The following is a 22,483-nucleotide window of genomic DNA, read 5'->3' as shown; positions in this document are numbered from 1 at the left end:
TTTTCCTTAAATAATATTTTTTGTTATAATTCTATCATATATATTTTTTAAAAATTTAACTATATTATTAACAGAGGCAGAATTCTCTAGTACAATTACAAGTAGGATGTGCTCAAATAAATTAACGTTAACATTGTGTTCATACCATTCAGATAATCTGATCCTCCCCTTTGAAATGAAATTGAGACCATTGTATAAAGAGTGAAAGAATACAGTCTTTCATATATACAGAAACCTGGATTTTTTTATGTCATCCATAGCTTGTATTAAATTTACCCTGAAACACACACACACACACACACACACACACACACACACACACACACACACACACATACACACATCCCTTGGGATATTTGTTTCCATGGTCAATTGGATAAAAAATGATTTTCGGAAAGACCAAAGACTGAATATTTCCACCATATCATCCCCAGCATGAATAGCATAGGTTTTCCATGTTTATCAGTTTGAAGTAGCAGCAAAATGTTGAGTAGCTTCAGTAGTAGACACTTTCCAGTACTGGATTTTGAATGCACAGTAAACAAGTCAGAGAGACAAGGTGACATAGTATCAATTCACAAACTGTATTAACATTAATAAATAAATTTGAGAAACTGAGATTACTTAATCTCAGAATCCAAGTTTAGAGTTAATAAGAAAAATTAAAAAGAAAAAAATGTTATCTGGTTTGCATATTTTACAAACCAGAAAGATGAGATGAAAAAGAAAAACCAGAAGGGAGGTTTGGGACACATTCTCAAAAATATTAACATCTGAATGATTTAACACCTGAAGGCATTAAAAACAAATAAACAACATTAGACTTAGCATGCCTTGTTCTTTAGCTGAAATATTACCACTTTGCATGTCTATTATATTTAGTGAATAAATTTACTATTTACCAGTATCACTGGCATTGTTTCAAAGGTTTCTATGCCTAAATTAAAAATCCATCCTTGTAATACAAATACTCTTCCCTGTGGTGTTCTATGATGACAAATCTTAGAACACCATAGCAGAAGAATCAAAATGGTGGGCAATTCACTGCATAATGGAAAAACAAAGGGTAGGTGTGAGAAGATTGCAGCATATTACAATGATGATTCGTGTATAAAAAGTGGTTGTGAAATAGAACACTGAGGGTATGTATGACAGGAAAAGGGTGTGAGCCCATCTATCATGCAAGTGAGGTTGAGAGGATAACAGATGAGTTTCTGTACTAAGTAGTACAATGGTATTCACAAAATGTTAAAAACAAAAACAACCACCAAAAACCTAGAGGGAGGCTTTTAGTGCATTGGGTACGATCCTCTAAAGAAGACATAAACATAGATTAAAAAAAAGTGAACAAAGTAAGGAAACATGGAGGGAGTACCTAGACCAATGAGATCACAGATCCATTGACAAATAGGCAGTTTTTAACTATGGGCAAAAGAACTGATTCTCTAATTGTTCTGACTCTTTCTAGAAGCCTTAAAATGCTCCCTAAAACACTTAGCCTTTAGTATTTTTTTTCTCAAACAAAATACTTGATAAGCCTAAAATAACCAATGCTACTTAGTTTCTGAATGCTCAGCAAAATAATGGCTACTAGGTTATCATGGTTGCCTATAGCAAAGTCTTTTAAAGGCAAGTTAAGCCGGAGGCCATGAGTTCCACTTGAGTTTTTCCTTTTGATTATTTCTCCACTGGATTACAGCAGCAAGCAGCATACCACTGAAGTTTCTGTCCACACATATGCGTATGAATGGTATTACACACAACCGCATGCACGTGTAACTACGTGTTCCTATATACAAGATGCTTTTTTTTTTTCTTTTTGAGGAAATTTAAAGTGCCAGAGTTCAAGGTTCTCGTTCTCTTCTTATAGCCTCTGTGGATCATCCTGCTTATTCCAGTCAGATGTGTCTTGCTCTATAGCTGGTGTTTTTTTCTTGGGAAATGGTGAACAGTCATATTAGCTAGAATCTAGTGGTTGAACCAGACCGTCTTTGTAGACTCGAAGGATAGCTTCACACACAAACTTGTATTGGCTCTGTGGAAGAGAGAAAGGAGTGAGGAAGCAAGTCTAACATTTGCACAAACTTGGCATGATGATGGTACACATACTGGAAAGGCTATTACAGAAATTTCCATGCAGGAAAGGGGGGAGGGCTAGCTCTGAAGTTAAGAGATCTACTTCCTGGGGATCATCAAGTTGATATGAAGCTCATTCTGCCATCCATTCTAAGCCCTAGTGCTCTTATCTGCAAAGGCAGGGATAACTTGTCTTCCAAAGTAACTTACTTTCGTAGATCTTCCCTTGTAAAAAGGCAAAGAAAAACACTCACACCCATGTATGAATCATTTAATTAAAATGATTATTAATAAAATTTTATTAGTTAAAATGATTATTATTAAAATTAGGAAATTATGCCTGAAAATGGTCCTTCTCTCAAAGCCACAAATGTTAAACCTCTGTTTCCTTAAGAATTGTGGAAGAATATAGATTATTTCAGATGGAAGCAATACTGCAGTAGGGTTGGCTCTAAAACTAAATGGGTCAAACAACCGCCATCTATAAAAATGATGGTGGGAAGACCAGTTTCATGGAACAGTAGAGTAGCAATCCAGAGATGGTATCCAAAGATAGAGGTCAAAATAATCAAAGTGTCAAGACCATCAAATTTTAACTAGAAAATATTTTACAGTCAAATTTGGAGTTCTCTATACCCAAAGAGCTATAAGATTGTGCATACCCTTTGATTCAGCAGTCTTACTACTGGGTTTGCATCCCAAAGAGATCATAAAAGAAAGAAAGGGGCTCATATGTGCAAAAATGTTTACAGCAGCCCATCAGTTGGGGAATGACTGAATGGTATGTGAATGTAATGAAATATTACTGTTCTATAAGAATTGACGAGCAGGCTGATTTCAGAGAAGCCTGAAAAGACTTACATGAACTGATGCTGAGTGAAGTGAGTAGAACCAGGAGAATATTGTACATACAGTAACAAGAAGATTATGTAATAATCAATTATCACAGACTAAGCAATTTTCAGCAATATATTGATCCAAGCCAATTCCAATAAACTGGGGTGGAAAATGCCATCTACATTTAGAAAGAGAATGTGAATTGAAGCATCCTATTTTCACTTTTTTACTTTCTTGTGATTTTTCCCTTTTGGTTTGATTTTTCTTTCATAATATGATTAAATATGTTTAAAATGATTGTACATATTTAATGTATATCAGATTGCTTGCTGTCTTGAGAAGGGGGAGATAAGGGGAAAAAAAACTTGGAACTCAAAATCTTACAAAAATGAATGTTGAAAACTATATTTACATGTAATTGGAAAAATAAAGTACAATTAAATTTAAAAAAAGATTTGGAGTTCCTATATATATATTCAGCAAGAATCATACCAGTCACACTCATAATATTTCTTTTTCAATGTTCTGTCTCTGAGAGGTATGAAAGGATGGTGAGAGATTGTGCTTCTTTTCCCTACCAACAAACATTAGGGATTTGCCCTAAATGCCCCTTTTTCTTCAAAAATGATTTATAGCTCTATCCTCTAATAATTTTTCTAAATCATTCTTTATTCTATTTTCAGCTCATACCACTGCAGGAGGGTGTGTTCTAAAAGTTGTTTTATAATTATGTAAAGGATTTCTTTTTTTTTTAAATTAAATTAAAAGAGGATTTTTTTTTTATGTAAAAATGTCTCATTTCAACATGAAAAGGCATCTGCCCCTTGGAATCAGCACACCTTGGAGCTAATTCTGGCTCTGTCACTAATTCTGGTCAAGTCAAAATTATTCTTGTGATTTTATTTTCTCACCTGTAAAGTGGGCAAAAAACCCCACCCTTCTCCCTGTTGATTTGGGGACCCAATTAGATAATGCTTATATAGGCCATCTCTTCTAAATATCCCCCAAATTAAATCTATATGCAGGTATGTGCGTGTGCACACATGTGTATATGTGGTGTAAACTGCTAACAAGTGTCTCTCATGTACACTACTGTGTCTGTTGATAGAAGTAGGGATTAATGTCTAAGTGATTCCATTAGAGAAACGAGCCACAGGCAAACAGAAAATGTGCTATAGTATATTGTATACAGGGAGTTTCAAGCAACAACTGCAAAGAACTCTAATAGAACTTGGGAAACAGGCAGAATAGAGAAAGAGAGAGAAATAGTCTAATGATCCTCAGGCATGAACTATGTTTATCTTCCAAAATGAGCTGGTCCTCATTATATGTCTATTATGAATATAAGTTCTCTGATGGGGAAGAATGTGGAAGAGCTGGAGGAACATCTCTCAGATATGGAATGGCTTGGGGATATATCGTGGATTGAACTCTGGGCCTTTGTCAAATTTGACCAGATACCTAATTATGTGACCCATAACAATAAGCTAATTTCTATTTACCTCAGTTTCCTCTCTATAAAATGGGAATAATAATGGTAACTACTTTCCAGGGTTGCTGTGAGGATCAAATATGATAATAATTATAAAATGCTTAGCATAATAATGTTTTGGCAAGTAGCTATATAAGTGTAAGTAATAAAGCTATTATCACTATTCTGTATTATTAGAGGAAAAAAAGACAGAAAAATAATCAAAATAAAACAGGGAGATTTTTTTTGAAGACTGGGTCTTGCTATCTCTTCTAAGTTGGTAGTTGTATCCACTCACAGGCTGACTTCTAATATGGATCAGTATGGAAGCTCCTGTTTGACCTGAGCTGGTTTACCCCTCTTTAGTCAGTATGACTCTCCTCCTCTACTTCCTGCCCTCAGAAGGGCCTGAGTACTCAATATATTGATGTTAGACTTAATACAGATACTGGATCAACTTTAGGCCTACTGCAGCTTAGAACTTGTGTTCAAGTGATCTACCAACCTCAACTTTCTCAGTGCCATTACAGCTGGCAAAAAAAAAAAAAAAAAAAGATTCTGAAGAGATAGAAGAGAATGAAATATGTCAAGAGATTTGCAAGAACTTGACAAAAGAAGGAAAGTTTCACAACAGGTATGAAGTACTGATTTTTTCAAATGATATATAAAAAAACCTGAAAAGTAGAGCAACATAATGATCAGGAACTGGTCTTAGGGTCATGGCCTGCCTATGACACAAAATAGTTGAGGGACCCTGGCTGGGCATGTCATGTAATCTCTTAGTGCTCTAGGCAATTTTTTAAGGCTATAATTTTTGGAACAATTGCTGAATTGCATTAGTAAAGGCACACTGCTCATTGGGTACTAAAATTGCTTGTCCAGTTAAAAAAAATTATATATATGATGAGGAAGGGGAGAAAGAGGAAAGGACAGGGGGAGAAAGGAAGGAGAGATGGAAAGGAAGGACAGGGAGGGAAAAGAAGAGGACAGAAAGAAGAAAAGGAGAAGAGGAATAGAGGGAAGGGGAAAAACAGAGAGGAAGAAGAAAAGGGAAGGAAGGAGAAGAGAAAAAAGAGAGAGGGAAAGAAGGAGAGAGAAGGGGTGAAAAGGGGAAGGGGACAAAGAGAAACAGAGAGAGAGAGAGAGAGAGAGAGAGAGAGGAAAAAAATAATTTTATGCTAAATCAAATTATCTAAATTTTGTACTCTGGCATATTTCTGTTTGAGCAGAATAGGCATAGGACACAGAAGACTTGACACAGACATTTAACAGCTGTGTGACCCCAAGGAAGTCTCTTTATACCTCTAGGTCTTGGTTTTCTCCTGTGTAAAAATAAGGGGTTGGCCTAGATAATATATAGGCTACCTTGAATCTCTAATAATTTTGCAGTTACCTAAACTTCTTGGGGTTATTGTGAGGAAAGTGAACAGCAAATATTACAGCACTATGAGTCTAAGTCCTCTGTGCTATACTTCCTTACTTGGAAGGCTTTTAAGGTCTCTTCCAACCTCAATACTATGATCAAACACATTATTCATTCAATAAATACCACATACACATTGTTCTGGTTTCTGTTCTCATGGAGCTTATGTACAAATTAATATAATCACTAGATTGTATTAGATTTGAAAGGCAAAGTCCAAATAAGATGTATAGTTATCTCTTCCAGTGTGGGGGTTAAAAGAGTGGCACTTCCATGATCTGGAAAATCAGTGTAAAATTTTTTTGACTTCCCCTTGTACCAGAGAAAAAATATAACTTTTTTTTCTTTTTCTCTTATGGGGTATTTACAATATCTTACTGTAAAATATGGGTTGATATTATACAATACCATGGACATATTTTATGCATTTCTGACTTTCTAAACTTTTTCTGTGTTGTCTGCTGGCCTTCAAGTGTTGACTTTGGCTTTCACAAAACTTCCCCCAAATTTCCATTTAATTTCTTCTGCTGGCCCATGATGTACAGAAACTGATGGGGAAAATTGTGGTGTGGAAGAACTGTAGTTAACAGGAATTAATACAGTAGGTTTTATATGAAAGTTTCAGTCTAGCTAACTCTGAGTCTTTATATTGGTATCCTATCCTCTTCTGCGGCTAGAATAGGCTGTTTCTAGGATTTCAGCTCTGAGAGTTCAAGACAGTCCAGAAGTTTATGCTCAATTTTTTGCCACTCATAGCTTTTCTTGGTGCTTTAGGCAGAAGGGAAGTAGTGCTGTTCTTGGATAGTTGAAGATAATTGAAGATAATTAAAATGATGGCCTTAGTCCTCTTCTACAGCCTTAGTCAGCTAAGAACAAGAGTAAAACAAAGGGTTTGGAGAAATTGCCTACTAAGTTTCCTTCTAGCTCAAAATCTACCATTCTGAGTTCAATATCTTGTTCCTCTGGCTCCCAAGGAAACTGAACCTATAAACATCTATGCTTAATAACTTTTCCAGAACTCAGGCACAACACTGCAGATAGCAGATGTTTGCTAGTTGAATGAACACTGGTTACACATGGGCTGAGCTGGCTAGATTTATATTCTAGGGGCACAGAGCTTACTCCCCAGAGAAGTAGGTAGCTACTGAAATAACAGGGAATATTATCCATTCCTGAGGTGGAAAATACACTGACAAGAATCTCTTGCAGAAGAATGATGGCAGCAGTTACAGATGAAGATGAAGTCTTTATTTTGCAAGCAATCACATCTTAGCCAGAATAGATGAAATTACTGCAGTTAAGAGGAGTATTTCCCTCTTTCAGGGTCAGTGAAATGCAGCCAAGAGGGGAATTTCTCTCTTCTCTTTCAGGTTAATAATATTCCTCTCTGGTAATACATGTCTTCATATTTTTGAATTCTTAAATAAGAATATCTTTTCTCAAAGACATAATATTAAGTTTACAAGCCAGTCCACAAAAGTCTACTGGATCCATGAGATTGCTATATAAATTTTGGATTTTTAATGACAAGCTTTAGAAAATATCTTAGAACTTGGATTAAAGTAACAATGAACCACAATTCCATAGGATGAAGGCTGTAAACTAACCCTTGACAAAAGAGATGATGAACTCTGGGTATAGTAGTACTAGATGCATTATTGGACAGGATCAAAGGGAGAATTTGTTGTGCTTTTTACTTATTTGCTTGTTACAAATTTGTTGTGTTTGTTAGCATATTTGTTACAAGGTTTTTCCCCCATCTCCCCCCACCTCCACTTAGGGGAAGGAAAAAACCTCTGAACATTCAGAATAGTCCATTTAGAAGGAAAAAAAAACCCTGCTTGTGTAGTGAATGTGAGAAAATTCAGTGAGCACTCACATTTCTATAGACATTGGAAAAACAACTTGAGAAATGAAAAAAATAGCTAATAACATTTATCTAGCACCATGTGTTAGGCACAGTGTTAAGTGTTTTACAATTTTTATCTCACTTTATCATCAACATCCCTGAAGAGAGATGCTGTTATCATTCCCATTTACTGATGAGAAAGAAGGGAAAAGAAGCTGAATGTCTTGTCTAGGAACATACAACTAGTAAGTGAAATCAGATATTCCTGATTCTAGGTGTAGTACTTCATTCCCTGCATTAGCCAGCATTAGCTATGAAATCTGAAGGAAAAAAAATCTCAGGATACAACCTGTTTTCAAATTAGTTACTACTTGCTTTCCCTGATGTTGTCCTGGAGAAGAAAGGCTGGAAGAGCCTCAAAAATATAAGCTCCGACTACTTAATCTAATCTGAACCAGTTGTCTATAGTTAATAATCCTGGCAATCTGACTAGGTCAGACCAATTCCTTAGTTCCCCCATGTTAACCACAGAGATTAGGTCCCTTTACCTTGCTTTCCTGGGAGCACAAGAGCTGGTCAAAAGCTGCCTGAACTCAACTTCAAATAGGCAGTTCCTAATAGGCAGGGAATTCCCTGGTGAACATGATTCCATTTTACTGTGAAAGCATGAGAAGTTTCAGCATTGTAATGATTCACTTTGGCTATGAGGTGGCAGGTGGCCAGAATAAGACACCCTAGATCAGAGATTCCTGATGCTGATTCTGATTGGTCAGAGGTTAACCCCCTAAGGAAGAGGTTAACTATCTAAGGGAGAGGAATGAGCACATCTAGCTTTCTCTTGCTTTCTCCCTCCTGTGTTCTAGGTCCTTCATGTTAAGTAACATTGTTTACTGTCAATAAGCCAGAGGGCATTCTATTGAGTGCATGTGGACCTATTTACTTCTTGTTGGATGCTCATAATTAGAACAGGAGGGTTACACCTCCTGTTCATCCAACAGGAAGAATGCAGTGTTGAAGAGCTTGAATTCCTAATATTACTCACTAGTAATCTGCAACTTTAAGTTGCCTTCAACTTGCTTCATCAAGAGATTTTGTGTTATAAGGTCATGGGGAATGTCATAGCTAAGCAGGGACCTTAGAGATCTCCTATTTCAAACTTCTCATTCTCCAGATGAGTCCACCAAGGATAAGACAGACATTCCTTCAGAGATGCAAAACTCACACTGTAGAAATGATTTCTGAAGAAACTTATTTTCCAGAACAAAATATGTGACAATAACATTTGAAGAGATTTTAAAATAGAGAAATTTAAAGTGATTTCAAGTATTCTCTCTTCACTCTCATTTTATCAGGACAGTCACGTCACTATGTTCTATTCATAGAAGCTTCCATTTGTCTGTTTAAAAAATATAGTACCATATATGAGCTCCAAGAACAACATTATAGGAACAACATCCCCTTCTTTTCTCTGTTCTCTTTTCATTTCAGTTACTTCATAAATATATTCATCTATTAACAACAAAACACTGATAAATATGATTCAAATACTTGGTAGAGAAGCCAATATTCTAAGCTGTCTTTATCACAGAAGTACAATTATAAATGGAACCGGAAGGCAATTATGTTTAATTGCAGGCTCAAGTGAATAACCATTAGACTAAAGAAATAGTTAAGTTTATTCCTTCCTGTACTGTCCTACCCAAAAAAAAAGGTAGATAGTTAAGTGGGTCTGTATGTATGTATGTGTGCTAAGTCTTTTAAAGATCATAGTTTCTGAGTCTTTTCACTGGAGCAGGCAAAATAGTTTTGAATGAGCTAAAATGGTCTTGGTATTTTATAGGAACAAGAGGTAGCCAAATTTACTCCCAGAGGTATAGCATTTTCTACTTAGGCAAGGTCTGACCTTGAAATAAGTTAGGAAAACACTATGAAGAGGGATACTGTGGCTGCCCTGGGGATGAGGGAATGTATTAAAAGAGAGTAATAGAGTTTTCATTCCAACTACGGATCATATCTCTGGTGGAGGGCAGAATATATAAGAAAGTGGAAATACACACAGTCAACAATTAATAAATGCTCATCCAATAAATGCAGTGAATTCACATCTCACTTGAATGCTTAAAGAAGATAATGCATTTAGCTACAGAAATTAAACTGGTAGGTACAATCTAAGTAAACTGAATAAGACACCAAGACTGTTAATTATCTTTGAAGATAGCAAATAAAATGAATATTTTACAAAGATTTTAACTTAACAAACATTTGGTGTGAAAATATTTTATCAAGGATTCTACATGATCTGGAATTAGATTAGTATTCCAACTCACTGATGTCTGCACCATCATAGCACGCTGGTCTCTCATTTTTCGGATAATATCCAATGGATAAACAGGCTGGCTTCTTTCAATTAAACACATGGCTGTTTCCATAGTGACCAACACACCAGTTCGACCTATTCCAGCACTGAAAAATGGAACAAGGAATGCAATAGCACATTAGAAAGACGGGTTTGGACTTGAAATCACTTGGAATGTCATAGTTTAGATGGTATATCATTCTAGAAGGGAAAAAAAAAAAACAATCCTTGGGAATCAGGAGGGCATGGTGTATAATGGATTCCTTTTCATATTCAATTTAGACTAAATGGTTCTTTGGGTTCCTTTCCATTGTGAAAGTCCATGAGAAACTCTAGTATTTATTCATAGCATATACCCAATGTGGGTGTTTCCAGTTATTTGGAAACTCTAATTTTATATATTATGTAGGCAACATCTAATTGATGCAAATTCTAATAAAATTTAAACCATAAAAACTGATCTTAAAATTTATGTTTTTTTAAAAGTAAATATTCCAATTTATTAAATTGGAGTAAAGAGCTTCCATTGGAATATTTTGACTTAAAAAATGATCATTAAAGATGAACATTTTAATGGTTTTAATTTGTCTTTTGTAAAATAGGTAAATATGCTCTCAGTTCCTCACAATGTAACTGTGCATTAGATTTACGACTTGACAACCCAGATCTTTTTTCATGATGGGAAATCATGCTAGGGGATATTTTTATTTTCCATCTAATGATCCTTATGCTTTCACATGAATCACAAGATTCTGTGTTTTACAGTCTTCTAAATCTTAAGTTTTTTTTTTTTCATATTTTAATTCATCATTTATTTTTAGCATCCTTTTCTTTTTAAATTTTGAGTTCCAAATTCTTTCCCTTCCTTCCACACTCTCCCATGCCCATCGAGAAAGCAAGCAATATGATATCAAATATACATGTCAAATCATACAAAACATTTCTAAGGTAGCCATACATTTTTTTAAAAAGCAAGAAAAATAAAGTGAGAAAACATCCTTCAATTTGCACTTAGAGTTCATCGGTTCTCTTTTTGGAAAACTCTGGCATTTTTTTATCATGAATCTTTGGGGATTATCTTGAATCATTGTATTGATCAGAGTAACCAAGCCTGTCACAGTTGATCACCATTACAACACTGCTGCTGTGCACAATGATTTCCTGTTCTTCTCACTTCACTTTACATCAGTTCATATTGTATTTTGCCATCTTTTTCTAAAACCACTTCATTTCTTATAGCACAACAGTAACTCATTACAATCATATGCCATAACTTACTTAGCCATTTCCCAAATGATGAGCAGTTTTCTGATTTCCAATTTTTTGCCACCACAAAAAATGGTGGTTACTAGAATTATTCTTGTTCATATAGGTCCTTTTCCTTTTTTATTTCTTTTGTTTGTTTGTTTGTTTTTTTCCTTTTTAAAAATTTCTTTGAGATACCATCTTAAAGTTGCATTAGCTGAGTCAAAAAGTATGCACCGCTTTATAGCCTTTTGGGCATAGTTTCAAATTGTTCTCTAGAATGGGACCAGTTCACTATTCTTGTTAAGTATTGAAGAGTTACTAGGTATAGAAGGTTAAAAAAATACGTGACTGTAGAATTCAAGAGTTACAATATAAATTGAATATTAGCCTATAGACTTTTCCTTTCCCTACCCACCCACTTTCATGTTAATACAAATTTATCTTTTCTTTTCATTTAATTTGGTGATCCCCTTTCTCAAGAAAGCAAGCAATTTGATATGTTACACATGTACAATCAACAACTTTACCTTGAACTACATACCTGCAGTGAACTAAGATGGGTTCATTTTCCACTCTCATTGCCCTCATATAGGTTACAAATTCCAAAAAGTCTGATGAATCCTCAGGAACCCCATGATCAGGCCAAGCAACATACTGAAGATGAGTAACCATGTGTTCTTCCCCTGTCTGTGGTAGAAAAAGAAGTACTTTACTTCAGACTCTAGACAGATTAAGTGGCTTATCTATAATGACATAGGTAGTCTATGTCAGAAGCAAGACCTGAATCCAGACCTTTTCAATTCTAAGGTTAGTCCTCCATCCACTACACCATGAAATGTTTCTCAGCATTTTTCACAGGTCTTCCAAATGGAGTCACCATGATATAGTAGACAGACAGCTAACCTTGAACCCAAGAAAACCTAGTTTCATGTATTGGCTCTGATACTTTCTAGCTATGTATGATTATGGGTAAATCACTTAATCTCTCAGGGTTCTAGGCAACCTTCTAAGATTATAAACTTCAAAGAAGATACCAACTTGCTTTGGTGGTCCTAATTCCTCACCTGGGAGTTATGTGGACTGGACTTGAGAGTTCATTAATAAGAAAGGTTTGGATTCAGAACTTGAGAACTGGCTTCAAATATTTGAAGATTTGCATATGGAAGAGGGATTCTACTTGCTCTGTTTGGCCCCAGAAGACAGAATTAAGAGAAATGAGTAGAAGTTTCCAAGATGCCCATTTAAGCTTGTTAGAAAGTGTCCCTATCTATAACATTTAATTTCAATAGTTGTGATTAGCCATTAAACTTTACCTAGGTGAAGTCCCTAGTCTCTATGGGTGATGTAGAGAAAGAAGTCATAGTCACCTGCTTCCAATATGATTTGGGGCCCCAATTGAGCATGCATGAAATGGTAGAGTGAAGTCCTAGGTTATTAGCATTAGACTAATGAGAAGGGCAGCAATAGATTCATGGAAGAGATAAGATAACCTCCTGCAGGGGTACTATTTGGAGAAGGAAAAGGAGACCATTTTAGGCACTTCTGCCTTTGTAGGAATGAGCACAGAAATGACATTTTGGGTTAAATCAACTAAATGAAGGAAGACCTAAGATTTGCAACACTGAGTGGTCAGCTGAGATACTTCTGCATTTAGTGTTCATCAAGCACTTTCCTCACAAAAAGAAAAACAAAGAAGGAAACAAGCAACTAAATGCCTACTATGTTCCACACACTGTGCTAACTGCTTTACACACATCTCATTTTATCCCCACCAAACTGACAAGTAGGTACTATTATTATTCCTATTTGACAGATGAAGAAAGTGAGGTAGACTGAGATTAAGTACAATCACCTAGCCACTTAAGTGTTTTGAGGTCAGATTGAAACTCTTTCTGACTCCAAGCCTAGTGTGCTATGTTACTTATCCGCCCTAATGAGGGAGATAATTTTATAGTGTACCTAAATTATGAATATTATTTTTATGTTATATGCACATAATATATAGTATTATATAAATAATATACAACAAATATATATAACATAAATTATAATTTACATATAAGAGCTGATAGAAGATTCTGCCCTTCTTTGCTTTCCCTTCATCTCTCACCCAACAACCAACTGGGCTGCAGTGTCATCAGGGTCAGCCTGGAGGGAAGAGTGACATGGCTGTTCTTATCATCTGAATGAGTTGGGAATTACCAATTATAAAACTTCCAGTAATATGAAGGCTATCAGGCTTTACTACCCACCTTGGCAGTGAGTCCTAAAGTTCTCCAAATCTAAAAGGGTTAAGTGGCAGGATGAGCTCTCCTTTATGTCATCTAACCTGCTGGTGACTCTAAGGATTCTTGGATCTTTCTACTTGTCTCTAATCTGAATATCTTTTGTCTCCTTCAGTTAGAATACTAAATCTTTAAGAGAAGGAACTATCTATCCTTGTTTATAGTCTGCTTGGGGGAGGTAGGTGGGATGAAAGGGGAGAAAAAGAATAAAATAAAAAAGGGCACAGCAGAGAACAAAAAGAACAATCTACAAGGAAATAAAGAAAAGATGGATACTCATGAATATAATTTCTTCTTCTGTTATATATCCTTTCTTGACCTGATAATTTATTGTTATACATTTTGAATCTTCCCTGATGTTCTGCTGGGCACATAATGTTTTGTTTTGTTTTATTTTGTTTTCCTTTTTTAATTGTTTTTTTTTTTAAATAAAATATTTTTTAATAAAAGAAAGAACTATCTCATTTTTAAATTCTATTTTTATTTCCAGCACTTGGATGTTTGGCACAGAATAAGTGTTTAATAAGTCCTTTGCATTTCATTCATTCGATCATTCATTCATTTATTCACTTATAAATTCAGACTCAGAGTATTTAAGTCATACCATTCATAGCAAGGAAGTGTCACAGCTATAATTTGAATCCAGGTCCTCCAAGTCCCATGCTCCTTTTACCATACCACATTGCCTCCCTACATTATTGCCATACCCTTTGAATACTTAGAGACTATCATGTCTAAGTCTTTTCTTAGAAGACGTTTTCCAGAGTTCCTTTACCTGATGATCCTTGCACGGCATGGTTTCATCATCTTGCTGATTTATCACTCTTACTTGTAAAGTCCTTTTTAAAACATGAACTGAAGACCTGAAAATACTACCCCAATTACGGTTTAACCAGGGTAGGCTAGAGTATGACTTTTCTCTCTCATTATGAACACTATGATTTCACTAATAGAGTCTAAGATTCTTTTTGGTCATCATACCACTGAAAAGGGCAGCTAGCATATGCACTGCAGAGAGAACTGGATCTGAAATTAGAAAGAACTGAATTCAAGTCCAGTCCCAGATACTGACTAGTTATGTGACCCTGGGCAAGTCATTTCACCCTGCTTGCCTCAGTTTCCTCATCTGTAAAATAAGCTGGAGAAGGAAATGGCAAATCATTCCAGTATCTTTGCCAAGAAAATCCCAAATGGGCTCATGAAGAGTCGGACATGACTGGAAATGACTGAACATTTATCTCCCCCACTACCACATTGTTGATGTGTACTGAGCTTGTAATGCACCATATGATCAAATGATTTAATATTTATAAAAAGCACTTTGCATAATGTCTGGCACAACTTATATAAACGCGTATTACATAAATGTTTAAACCCTCAGATCTTTTTCACATTAGTTACTTTTGACTCATGTGTCCCCTCTTTCCAGTCTTACAAGACAAAAGCAAATAGCACATCAGTGATTACTTATGTGGCTCCAAAAGATAAGACAAATGGTACTTATACAATGGCCCTTCAAGGTAGACACATAATTCAAATCATACCTGCTGGGTATCCTTTCAGGCAATCAATCTGCCAACAAGCATTTCCTGAGGCTTTATTATGTGCCAGACATTGTATAAAGCACTTTGATACAAAGAAAGGAAAAACATGGTCTCTGCCTCAAAGAGTTCACATTGTAGATGGGGTATCAAAGATGGAAAACTCAAATAAAAGGAAGAAAAACCTCTTTCCACTTAGATTATTCTGCTGTTTCAGAAAACAATTTGCTTACCACTGCTGCAACTCATATTTAAATAGTCTAACCAGACCCGTGGGGTGAACTTGCCAAATGCTATTTCTTGAAGCGCTCATTTCCCAGTTTATTGCTTCCTCTCCCTACATGCGGTGGATAAGTACAGGACGTATTGTTATCCTTTATTAAATTTAATTTTGTGAATTTCGTCTCAGTAGGATCTTTCCAAATCCTAATTGTGCCATCCAACATACCAGCTATCCCTTTCTGCTCTGTGTCACCTGCACATCTGATAAACAATGCTTATTAAATTTGCAGATGACAGACCAGTGAGGAATAATGCTAGAGATCTTTTTCCAAGTTGACAGCAATCCATTAATCAACAGTCTTTAAGTAATGTCATTCAAACAGCTACAAGGCTTTAAAACCTGATTAACAACAAGAGGATGTGTGGCACAGTACACAGAATCCTGGATCTGGAGACAAAAGGACCTGAGTTTGACTCTCAACCTGGAGCTAGTAGAACAGAGTGCTAGGTTGAGGATCAGGAAGCCTCAGACATGTTCTAGCTGCATAACCTTGGACATGTAACCCTGTTTGCCTCAGTTTATTTGTCTGTAAATGAGCTGGAAGCACTAGCCCTAAAGTCAGGAGGATCTGAGTTCAAATCTGGTATCAGACACTTAACACTTCCTAGCTGTGTGACCTTGGGGATGTCACTTAATCCCATTTACCTCAGGGGAGAAAAAAAAAAGAGCTAGAGAAGGAAATGGTGAACTACTCTAGTATCTTTGTCAAGAAAACCCTCAAAAAGGGTCCCAGAGTTGAACATGACTGCAAATGACTAAACCATAACAATACTCATTAGTTGTATAATTATGGGCAAATTATCTAACCTATCTCTCAGTTTTCTCATCTGTAAACTGGGGATAATAATGATATGTATCTACCTGATAGGGTTCTTATGAGAATCAAATGAATTAGATGTATGTTTTGTAAACTATAAATGTCAATGATTATTATTATTCAGGCATGATTCACCGTCTAATTGCTAGACAGATTAAGATGCCAACCTAATTTGTAAACAAAACACCTATCTGTTGACACTAGCACATACTAATAATTTAATCAAATAGAACTTCTACCTGCATCTTCTTGATGAAATCTCACTTAAACTTCTTTTAGCAGGATCATTTCCTAAGTCCTGGATGAGATGTCAAATTTTTATCTTCTATTTTCTACAGATCATTATAAATACAGCTAGATTTCAAATCTTGTGAAGTGACTGCCATGTAATTCATGACATTTCAAATTATCATCATGTATGCTATGGTAACCCTATCTGCATTCAAGTAAGGCTACCACTTCATGGGAGCAATTTATTAGTATTATTTAGGATCTAATTGTACTTCCTTCAAATGCTTGGAAATTTTAGCCTCCTCAATGAAACTGGGTTGTCTCATATAAGGAGTCAATATAAAAAGCAGTGAAAATCTATATCTCTATAAGAAACTAACTTGTCATCTCTTGAACAAGTTACTAATCTGGTGCTTTATTTTTAAGAGAAAAAAATCTAAAAAGAACCCTGAAATCTAGAATCAATGATAATGATAGAAAAAAATTAACCTCTACTCCATGTCAATAAATTTACTCCACTTAAACAGCTCTATCACTTCTCTGTGGAATAATGCAAAGTGGTATACACTTTGTTTTATGGAAAAGCTTAAATAAAAATTTTCTTTCAGGAGCCAACAAACCTTACATTAGTCTACTATTTGTTTTGTTTTTGTCCTGCAGGCATTTGTTGCATCTTGCTGCCTAGTAATGCTGGACAGAGAAATTATTCCCTGTATCTCTGTGAACTGATTTATCAAGCATGGCACTAGCCACAAGACTCCTTTAGGGGACTTTTCAGGGGTGACCACTATTCTGTGCCATATCTTGACATGTCTCAGATTCCCTGGCTGCCTTGTTGATTCAGGTTTTATTGGACTATTTGGGAACAGGGGCATTCTTAACTTTTTTTTTTGGCCTTGGTTCCCTTTTGGCAGGCTAAGCATGCCTGTAGAACTCCTTCTCAGAATTTTTTTTAAACAAAACAAAACAAAACATAAAATATGTAGGATTACAAAGAAAACCAAAGATTAATGTAAATAAAAGTATGATTTTTTTTTTCTATTCAAGTTGATAGAACCTCTGAAATCTATCTATGGACCTCTTTGCTTTCCCAGACACTAGATTAAGACCACTAATCTAGATCAGTTCTCAGAAGGCTACATATTGATTTGGAAAACCACAAACATTATCTATATTAATGCTGTTTTTCTTTATTTTATTTTTATTTTATTATTATATTATTATATATAAATATATTTTATTAAACATTTCCCAATTGCATTTCTTTCTGGTTCAGGTAGCACTTGAGTGGGCCATGGGCCACAAATCTGATACCTTTGATGTGGAACAGGATAGTGTGTTAAGTATCTCCAGTTCAGGAGTTAGGAATTTTTAACTCAATGGTGGGGTGTGTATTATAGCTAACTGATGGGCAACAAAGAGCTCCTGGGAGTGATTTAACAATAACAAAAACTCACAAAAAAACAAAAACAATAACAAAAACAAACAAAAAAATAGGTCATTTATGCAAAGTGTTTTCCTTACAGAAAACCTCTGAGTTAGGAAGTATAAATATTATTATCCCCATTCTGCAGATGAAAAAACTGAGGTTAGGAGAAGTTAAGTGACTTAGACAGAGTAGGTGTTAGAGGGAGGATTCAAATCCTGATTTCTAGATTTTAAGTCATATACTCAAAAATTACTTATAAGAATAAAATCTTTTGAGATTTTATAAGTCTGTATCTGTGTGTATACACACACACACACACACACACACACACACACACACACACACACACATATAAGTTTATCAATACTTAAAGCACTGCATAAAGTAGGCTACTGATTCAGAAATACCTGAAATGTATATAGTGTTATATGATGTATACTGGAGCCTCTGTCTATCAAATACATATATATAGGAAACTGATACAGGCTCAGAATTCTATTTTAAGATTCAAGTAAAGACCAGTTTGTTAATTTTTTTTCTTTAGTTGTTTCACTCATGTCTAACACCTGGTGACCCCTTCTGGAGTTTTTTGGCAAAGATACTGGAATAGTTTGCCATTTCCTTCTCTAATTCATTTTGCAGCTGAGGAAAATGAAATAAACAGGGTGAAGTGACTTGCCAAGGATCACATAGCTAGTAAGTGTTAAAAGAGATAGATTTGAACTCAAGAATATGAGTCTTTAGGGCCAGCACTATATCTTCTTTGCCCCTCCAGATGCCCAATATTTTATTGTAGAGAAGATAAAACCATTCATTCATTCATTCCTTGTCACAAATAAACTAGGAGGAAATGAGTAGACACTGAATTATTGTCTTTTACACTAAAAGACATATTGTATGGCCTATCGGTTTTACCTCAATTTTTGTGACCAGCATTTCTCTAAAAACATAGGCAATTGTGCAAACTTCTGACAGACATTTGATACGAAAGTTCCCATATTCCATGACATCTGGAGGGTCGGGCCAGTATTGATGACATTTGGTCTACAAAAACAACAAAAGAATGAGTTAGTTTAATCCATTTTTCAAATGAATCAAATCCTTTTGACAAATTATAAAGCACATCGAACCAAAAAAATTTCATCCTTATCAAAATATGAGGGGATTGGACTATATAATTATTATTGTCTCCTGAAGCTTTAAAATCTATGTCTATCTTCTGTGTGCATAGCACTGGCTCAAGTGCAGATAAGAGAGAGAAAATAATTGCAAGATTTCACCATCTTGAGATTGCATGACCTTCAAAATCCCCAAACCCCAAATTCCCCTAAGACTACAACCTTCTATATTTCTACCTTTCCCTACTCATACTAAATCTATTCATTTGACCTGATGTCTCCTGACTCAGTCCTATTTTCCCATTCATCTCCCCTCATTTGTTTCAATATCTAGCTTTGACTCTATGATCAACCACAGGAGTATTCCATTAGTGTACACTGCACTAGCAAAATTCCCCAATGTACCGACCTTTCATCAATCTAAACTATAAATATCATCCCTAGGTAACTCTTAACTATCTATGTTCCTGCTGATGGATGACTGAATGTTTGCTCTTTATCTACTTTTCCTTTAAAACCCATCTCAAATGCCATTTTCTTCCACAAGTTTTTCCTGATTTCATTCCCTATCCCTGTCTTCCCTGCTCCAGCTGCTAATGACTTCCTCTCTTTGATGTCACATAGCACTTTTCCCACAACTCCAATGTAACTGCCATGCAACATTTTATAGTATGGAAATCCATGTTGTTTGTCTTAACCATTTACTAAATTTTCTATCATTCCAGATGCCAAGCACAGTGTTTTGTGCAGAGTAGCTATTTAGTCAGTTTTGTTGAATTAAACTTGTAAGACTGGAGAAAAAGATGGTGATCAGGGACAAGTACTTGGTTTTTATGGGGCAAGCAGCTAGTAAATGAAAGGAGGTACTTGATCTCTCTGCTGACTATAAATCCTACATCTCATTCAGAAAGGTGTTTGTCACTCATTGCTCGAAGGCCACAAGAATCTACTTAAAACTAGTTGAGACTATACATGGGAACTGCATCAGTTCCAAATTTAAAATTACAACTACTTCTGCCAAAAAAACAGCTTTTTGGTCTGTTTTGGTCCTTAGATTGGTTCAAATTCTCAGCATATAATGATACTCTAAGAGGTATTTAACTGCAGAAGAATGGTTGTTACATATTAGACATTTTTATTACAATGGATTTTAGAGTTCTTGTCTATGAAGGAAAATACTACATAATTCCCCACCACCACCACTATTATTGGACACTTAGATAGACAGAGTGCTGGGTCTGAAGTCAGAAAAATTCATCTTGAACTCAAAACTGATCTCCAACACTTATTGGCTATATGACCTGAGCAAGTCACTTAAACATTTTATCTCATTTTTCTCATCTGTAAAGTGAGATGGAGAAGGAAATGACAAATCATTTCATTACTTTTGCAAAAAAAAAAAACAAAAAACAACAACAACACACTTGAAAAACCAAACAACAAACCCAAACCTCAAGTGGAGTCACAAAGACTCAGACATGATTGAAAATGACTAAACAACAACTCTTAAGATGAATATTTTAGAGCTTAAATAAAAAGGAAGCAAACTGTAAATATCCTACCTATGGATATGATTATTTTAACTTCTTATTAGATTGGGGGGACATCTGATAAATAAAAATCCTTATTTACTGGGTTGGAGAAAAGAAGGAAAGGAAAGAAGTTAATTTCTTAATCACACAGACAAACCCAAATCTACAACAGAAGAGCTAAAGGTTTTCCCTATAGGAGAAAATAATGAATCATATCTGTAAAGTTTCCATCGTCATGATGTCAAGGACTTTATAAAGTAGAAAAAGCTAACAACAGAATGTAATAGTAACCTAAATATGCAGCTAATAATTGAAATTAGAGGTATTTCATGGAATTTAAAGCCATAAGTGACCAGAATCCATCTAGTTCAATCCCTTCATTTCTGATATGGAAAAAAGGTCCATGAGTTCACATGACTTGTCCCAGTAGCAGACTGAGATTTGAATTCAGGTTCTGACCCCAATACTTTTTTTTTTTTATGTTTCACGTTATTCAACAAAGCTCAGATAAAACCTCAAAGTAACGTCTATATGATGGTGCCCAAACTCCCTGAAAGTAAAAAATGGTGGAATGAGTGAACCTGGTATTCATTAAGATATATAAATAAAGATATTTACCCGTCCTCGTTCTGTGAGTGTGGTCAGCATGATGATAAGTGTTAACTTATGATCCCAGACTGCTTGCCAAAAGTGCATACAGGTATGCGGAAGGGGGCCTTGTGTAGCAATATATTGGTTCACAATCTTTGTAGAAGGAATTTCCATCTAGTGAGAGATACAGTTCATTAAAATTTCTTCTATCCACAAAATGGACATGAAATTGGATTTCAAACACTTTCATTTAGCTGACATCATTGACAATCTAATTTTTTTGTAAGATGATAATGGCAAAAATCAACAGCAGTTTTCAGAAAGATGAATCATTAAAAAAAAAAAACCCGAAATAATGAAAATGATATTTCATCAATTGTAATCTTAATTATTTTAGCAAGACAATCTTCAAAAGGAGGCTAGAACCCCAGCTTTTGGGATAAGAATTCACTATTTGACAAAAATTGCTGGGAAAATTGGAAACTAGTATGACAGAAATTAGGCACTGACCCACACTTAACACCCTGTATACCAAGATAAGGTCAAAATGGGTTCATGATCCAGGTATAAAGAATGATAATATAAATAAATTAGGATAATTTATCTCTCAGACCTGTGGAAGAGGAAGAAATTTGTGACCAAAGAAGAATTAGAGATCATTATAGATCACAAAATAGATAATTTTGATTATATCAAATTAAAAAAAAGTTTTGTAAAAACAAAACTAATGCAGACAAGATTAGAAGGGAAGCAATAAACTAGGAAAACATTTTTACATTAAGGGTTCTGATAAAAGCCTCATTTCCAAAATATGTAGAGAATTGACTCAAATTTATAAGAAACCAAGCCATTCTCCAACTGACAAATGGTCAAAGGATATGAACAGACAATTCTTAGATGAAGAAATTGAAACTGGTTCTAGTCATATGAAAGAGTGTTCCAAATCACTACTGATTAGGGAAATGCAAATTAAAACAATTCTGAGATACCACTACACACCTCTCAGATTGGCTAAGATGATAGGAAAAGAAAATGATGAATGTTGGAGGCGATGTGGGAAAACTGGTATATTAATACATTGTTGATGGAACTGTGAGCAAATCCAACCATTCTGAAGAGCAATTTGGAACTCCCTCAAAAAGTTATCAAACTGTGCATACCCTTTGACCCAGCAGTGCTTCTACTGGGCTTATACCCCAAAGAGATACTAAAGAAGGGAAAGGGACCTGTATGTGCCAAAATGTTTGTGGCAGCCCTGTTTGTAGTGACCAGGAACTGGAAACTGATTGGATGCCCATCAATTGGAGAATGACTGAATAAACTGTGGTATATAAATGTTAAGGAATATTATTGTTCTATAAGAAATGACCAACAGGATGATTTCAGAAAGGCCTGG

The 22,483-nt window shown here is 35.3% G+C and overlaps 1 protein-coding gene across 2 annotated transcripts in view; it reads right to left on the bottom strand.

The window, feature by feature from the left end:
• Window positions 1-565: 565 nt before the first annotated feature.
• The window catches only part of PTPN3 (protein tyrosine phosphatase non-receptor type 3), a 239,893-nt gene continuing 217,975 nt past the window's right edge, over window positions 566-22,483 (bottom strand). For both annotated transcript variants that reach the window (XM_051995555.1, XM_051995561.1), the window contains 5 exons: window positions 21,115-21,261; window positions 18,762-18,890; window positions 11,802-11,947; window positions 9,984-10,119; window positions 566-2,035 (listed from right to left, as the gene is read on the bottom strand). In XM_051995555.1, the coding sequence (XP_051851515.1) occupies window positions 1,958-2,035; window positions 9,984-10,119; window positions 11,802-11,947; window positions 18,762-18,890; window positions 21,115-21,261 (636 nt within the window). In that variant the 3' untranslated portion in view covers window positions 566-1,957. The remainder of the gene's footprint in view (window positions 2,036-9,983; window positions 10,120-11,801; window positions 11,948-18,761; window positions 18,891-21,114; window positions 21,262-22,483) is intronic.

This window comes from Antechinus flavipes, chromosome 1 (genome assembly GCF_016432865.1).
Source record: "Antechinus flavipes isolate AdamAnt ecotype Samford, QLD, Australia chromosome 1, AdamAnt_v2, whole genome shotgun sequence".
Lineage (NCBI taxonomy): Eukaryota > Metazoa > Chordata > Mammalia > Dasyuromorphia > Dasyuridae > Antechinus > Antechinus flavipes.
This window is presented reverse-complemented; position numbering and strand designations above follow the sequence as displayed.